General features: G+C 44.5%; 1 protein-coding gene across 1 annotated transcript; it reads right to left on the bottom strand.

The window, feature by feature from the left end:
* Positions 1-685: 685 nt before the first annotated feature.
* Positions 686-4,065, bottom strand: LOC118495004 (calcineurin B homologous protein 2-like). The gene is made up of 4 exons (XM_036001071.1): positions 4,033-4,065; positions 1,924-2,004; positions 866-990; positions 686-768 (listed from the first exon to the last, which is right to left on the bottom strand). The coding sequence occupies exons 2-4, from the start codon at positions 1,968-1,970 to the stop codon at positions 698-700; spliced, it is 243 nt and encodes an 80-aa protein (XP_035856964.1). The 5' UTR covers positions 1,971-2,004; positions 4,033-4,065; the 3' UTR covers positions 686-697.
* Positions 4,066-5,619: the final 1,554 nt, after the last annotated feature.

Here is a 5,619-nt window from a genome sequence, read left to right as displayed (position 1 = left end):
GCTCTGGCCGCCCGGTAAAGGACGCTTGTCCAAAAGTCCGGGGAAGCTGTTTGAGGCTTCGGCCACTCTGACGTAGCAGCTTTCTATGTTCATCATGGAAAAAGATCAAGCAGCCACTGCACTTTTATAAATTACGTACATAATGACAGAATGTGTATTGGTTGTTGGTCGCAGCGGTGTCTGTTAGCAGTTAGCTCGCTCGTTAGCCGCTGAACCGCAGCAGCGTGCAGGCAGAGCGAGCAGCCGTCAGCTGTTGATCCGTGCAGGACTTGACCGTGAGCGGACTGTTTAGAGACCATGTGACCAGCAGGTAACGTTAACTGGTCCCTATACGCAAATATCATAAATGATAGGGAACCAAGCAACGGCCATGATGAGCTTTTCCTCCTTTTTCTCTGAACTAATGTTTTGGTAGGAACCAAAGTTTACATCGTATGTTTCTCTGGGAATCAGCCAGCGTGAAGGACGTCTATATTCTGATTGGTTGCCGCTGAACCGTGTCATAGCTCATTACCATAAAGTTGACCTACTTTCAACTTTCTGATTGACGCTCTGGTCGCTCAAAACGCTCAAAACGGCCCAAAACGCGGAACACAGATTTGCCGCTCCTTGCAGCTGAGAGAAGCAGCTTCCATTGAAAATGAACGACTTCCTGTATCTTTAGAAGATCAAGTCGGCGGCGCGTACAGTTATGAGTTTAACAGACCTGAAGAAGCTCTTCTCGCGAAATCTTTCCATCTCTGTCCTGATCATACAACTGGAAAGCAACTGAACACACAGACAGACAGAGGGACTGGCATTAGTGGATCACATCTCACCAAGTAGAAATGAAAAGCTGAAGCAGAACAAACCAAAGTGGACTAACATTTGAGTTTCCTGGTCCTGCTGTTGGCCGGCTCCGGCTGTACTCCGTCTCTGGATCGGCTTGTTTCTGTGGGATGAAAATGAGCCAGAATCCGAACAAAGGAGGCAAAGTCCACCGTTTCCTTTCTGGAGAAAGAGAGCGGAAAGAGTAATGAGTAATGTTTCCTGTTTCCTGTTCAACGTGACTAACAAACACAGGATGGACTACAAACTGCTCTCATAACTCCAGTTGTGTTACAGTTTGTCGTGTGAAGGATTAAAAGTTTCTGTGTTCACAAAAGTACTGACTTTATCTTCTGATTTATGCATCGTTAGTTCAGGCAGTTTCATGATTGAAAAACAACAAAACAAAAATTAAATCATGTTCTCTGTGGTGGTTTACACTATGCTGTGCTTTGCAACTTAATCAGTGTTCATAATAAAGGACGTTTTTCTCGTTTTTTAGGTGGTGGCCAGCACGAAATACCCTACGGGGAAAGGACGCCTCACACGCCGGGAGACAGCTGAAAAGGACGCCCCATATGCCGGGAGTTAGCCGCGGGGGATGTGCGACAATAAAGGAATGGCGGAGGTTGGGTTTAGGAAAAACATTACGGGGAAAGGGCGCCTCACACGCCGGGAGACGGCCGCTGGGGACGGATGCTGGGGACGCGCGACAATAACTGGATGGTTGCGATTAGGAAGACTACGGGAAACTAAACGCCACATGCAGGACACGATCCCCGCTCGCCCGGGTGAAAGTCCTGTATTGTTTGACCCATCCACCCCCCCGGCCTCCCTCCCTACGCAAATTTTCGGCTCTTTATACTACTCCCTACCGTTTTCATGCTGTGACCATGAAATATGCTTCCCATTGAAATACATTACTTCACATTTTCGTGCTGGCCACCACGTAAAAAACAAGAAAAACGTCCTCGTGAACACGAATCAATAGATTAAAAATAACGTGACATTTGCACAAACTGCCGTGAGACCGGGCTGAATGTAAACATTGTTGTCATTTCATTATCTGATCTAATCCAGTATAAAAATGGGGTAACATTAGCAAGCTTGCTGCACCCTGGAGAGAAAAAGGCACTGATGATTCTGTCTCCGATGGGGTTCATGGATAACTCCCGAATTGCTCCGAAATCCTCAGGCCTGAGACACACAGAAACACAAACAGAGAGAATATATCACACAGATACAGAATCATCACTGATGTCTGAAATCATTTCAGAATACTTCAGTCGAATATTAGAAACAGCTATCATTAAAAAAAAGTTGAATAAAGTTAATTCAGAACGTCTTTAAAAAACTGAACCTTCATTCTGGATTTTTGCAGAGGATGTTGGAAGTTAGACCTTTATAAGTAACTTCATAAGTATCTGTGAAATAGTTCCTACCAGCGGTCATTAGCCTTGGTGCACAAATGTGCTCCAATTCTCCGACACTCCATTGTTCTGACCTCTCAATAACCCGAAAAATTCCCTTTGGTCCCACAGCCCACTAGTCTGGCGTCCCTTTGGTGGCGAAATTACGAATCCCACTATGGCCACGCCAAGACCCGCCCTACAAGGCAGCTCGATTGGTTGGGGTTAGGGATTTGACCTCGAGTGGTTAAAGGAGAATTCCGGTCGATTTCAACACGTAGCTCTGTTGTTTGGAAATTTTGAGTGCTGTCAGTAGCGAGGAAAACTAAACCAATCGGTGCTGCCTACACCGTGTTATCCCCCTGCTAGCGTTAGCACCCAACAGGCTTAAACAGGGCAAGTTTTAAACATGTTTTTAGCCTCTAAACATGGTCGAAATGTCATTACAAGAGCCTCCCCATGTGCAGTGATTCCTTCCGAGGGAACACAGCAAATTTGACTGGAATATTGGATTGTATGAGTTTGACAATCAACTAATGTGGACTTGACCGGAAAACAGGAAATAAACAGAGGTATGTGCACTGGCTGGATTAACACAATTTTTATGCCTTTCTGTCACATCGACTGCAGTCAGATTCACTGAGTTCACTCAGAAGGAATCACTGCACATGGGGAGGCACTTGTAATGACATTTTGATTATGTTTAGAGGCTTAAAACACGTTTAAAACTTGCCCTGTTTAAGCCTGTTGGGTGCTAATGCTAGCAGGGGGATAACACGGTGTAGGCAGCACCGATTGTTTTCAGGGTTTTTTTGCTACTGCCAGCACTCCAAATTTCCAAACAACAGAGCTACGTGTTGAAATGACCGGAATTCTCCTTTAAGGTTAGGATAGCTGATTGGTCAGGGGATAGGACCTGTACAAATGGGGTTACGTGACCTTGTGTAAGCATGGACGCCTGGCCAATGAATGCTATTGAAGGGCGGGTCTTGGCGTGGCCATAGTGGGATTTGTAATATCGCTGGTGGACGTTGGACTAGTGGGCTGTAGGACCGAAGGGAATTTTTCAGGTTATTGAGACCGTTGGAGAAATGACATGGCACCGATTTTTTTTTCATTTTCAGTCCCTCCAGAAAAACGTGATTATGCGATCGCATAATTCAATGCATAATCTGCCAAAGTCTGCATATTTATGCGGGGGACGCATTTTTTCAAATACGCCGCACTTTCGCTGCATAAATTGCAGATTTCCGCGCAAAATATGCAGGGCTTGCATGATTTCATAATCCCCGCATTTTCGTTGCAAAAAAGTCACACATATCTTAGCAGAAAGTTGAAAAATGTTGCGTTTACTTCACACAAGAGCAGCCGTTTTCCCCTGTTGCCATGCGAACGTTATGAAGTGACGTAATTACACGACGTGAACATCATCGAAAAGCTGCAAACCCCGCGATGAAGCCACGATGAAACCGCAGTTTTTGCAAGTTCCCGCAATTTCATCACATAAATTTGCATAAATATCCCGCATATTCCATCGCATTTATTAAGAAAACGTGCCACATAATCAAGGATTTTTGCCCGCAACAATCACAAAAAAACTCCACATTTTTCTGGAAGGAATGCATTTTGTTACATAAAACATGAGAAATACGGGAGAAAAATAATTGAATAACCTGTTCCCACTCTCTCTATTAGAAACAAATGTGTGTCCAGATCTAACCCATCAGGATCAAAGACCTTTCACACAGAATTAGTCCACATGGACATTTTTCTTCCAATGTGATAATTACAGGTTAAAACAAAGATGTCCACCGACCTGAGCTCTCCCCTCTGGTCTAGCAGCGGAGACTGAAACACAGAGAACCTTTGATTGATTACAGACGAATCAATAACCCATCATTACGCCAGTAAAACCAGAACAGTCAGAACATGTTTTATAATAACAAGCTTTTATATTTAACTGGTTTGCATTGCAGCAGGTCAGATTTCAAGTTCATTGGCATTTCTTTAAGCCAATCACTAACTCCGGACGGAGCCACAGTGATTGTGCCGTCTTCGGTATTGCTCTATACACTGACAGCCAGCTAAACTCTCTCCTAACATCAAGACTCTGAAGACAGTCGTTCCCACGTCCACAGGTTTAATGACGTTGCAAGGAAAGTGTGAAACTGTAACATACAAAGACAGACTAATCAATTCTATGCTAGCTTTTAACATACAATATAGCCTAATGTTCAGAATGTAATTTCATCAATTCAAATATTTCCTTTCTACCGTTACACAATATAATTCATAACTATTAAACTGATAGTTATGCAGTTTACCCTGCAGAGATCTGAGGAGCAGTTAACCATAGTCCTCAGAAACCCACCAGAGGTTAGAACGCCAACACAGAGACAGAGGAAGGGGACGGACATCCGGCCTGGTTGCACAGAATTCCGTGAAATGATCACGAATTGTTAACAGCGCATTACGTGGTGGTGGCATGGAATGTGTGAAAAAAACGTGTGGCCACCACGGAAAACAATGCCAATGTAAAGTCAATGAGAAGATGACGTAGCATTAAGAGATAGCAAGTAGTATGTAAGGCCAAAATTCCGCGTAAGGAGGTTGGTTGGGGGGGTGGATGGGTCAAACACAGGACTTTCATCCAAGAGAGCGGGGTTTGTGTCCCGCATGTCAAGTTTCGTAAAGTCGCTTTTCTTCCCGTGTGTCAAGGAACCATTGGATTGGATCACGTTGGATCTGGATGGCACCTAGAACTTGGTTTCAGCTGTCGTCGTGGTCCTGCTTCAGCTCACCCTGCTACGCTCCACGGTGCCCTGCTGCGTCCTGCTGAACCTGCTACATCCAGCCATGCCCTGCTGTGCCACGCCACATACTGCAACGCCCTGCAGTGCCCTGCTAGGACATTAACTATTACTCACTGTTCCATTAAAGGCCATGTTGCAGGTTAACCACCACTGTTGATTAATGGGTACATAAAGTACTCAACATATGTATATCATTGTTAAAAATGTCACCAAATAGTGTTAAAGGCCAGTTTTCGCCGTTTTAGTCGTTTAGTGGGTTTTTTAACACAATTCGGTGATGACGTCACGTTGGGGAGACGTGCCTCAGCCTAGTACTAGAACTATGGTGACTGACTGGGATGAGGAAGAGGTGGAAGAGGTGTTTTTACTGTCAGTGAATAGCACCGAGTGAAAGTCAATGTTTTCTTTATATTTAGTGACAGTGATCATGTCGTTAGCTAGTTCAGATAAGTACCGGTAATCTAGCTAGATCTAGAAATAGAAGGCATCATGCTAGCTATGAGCTAACTTGCCAGTCAGTCCTACCTGTGAAATCCCCCGACGTTGTAAACACATTTTCGATTAGATATCTCACGTTTTGATGGACCCTA

Source organism: Sander lucioperca, chromosome 5, assembly GCF_008315115.2.
Source record: "Sander lucioperca isolate FBNREF2018 chromosome 5, SLUC_FBN_1.2, whole genome shotgun sequence".
In the NCBI taxonomy this organism is placed as follows: Eukaryota; Metazoa; Chordata; class Actinopteri; order Perciformes; family Percidae; genus Sander; species Sander lucioperca.
This window is presented reverse-complemented; position numbering and strand designations above follow the sequence as displayed.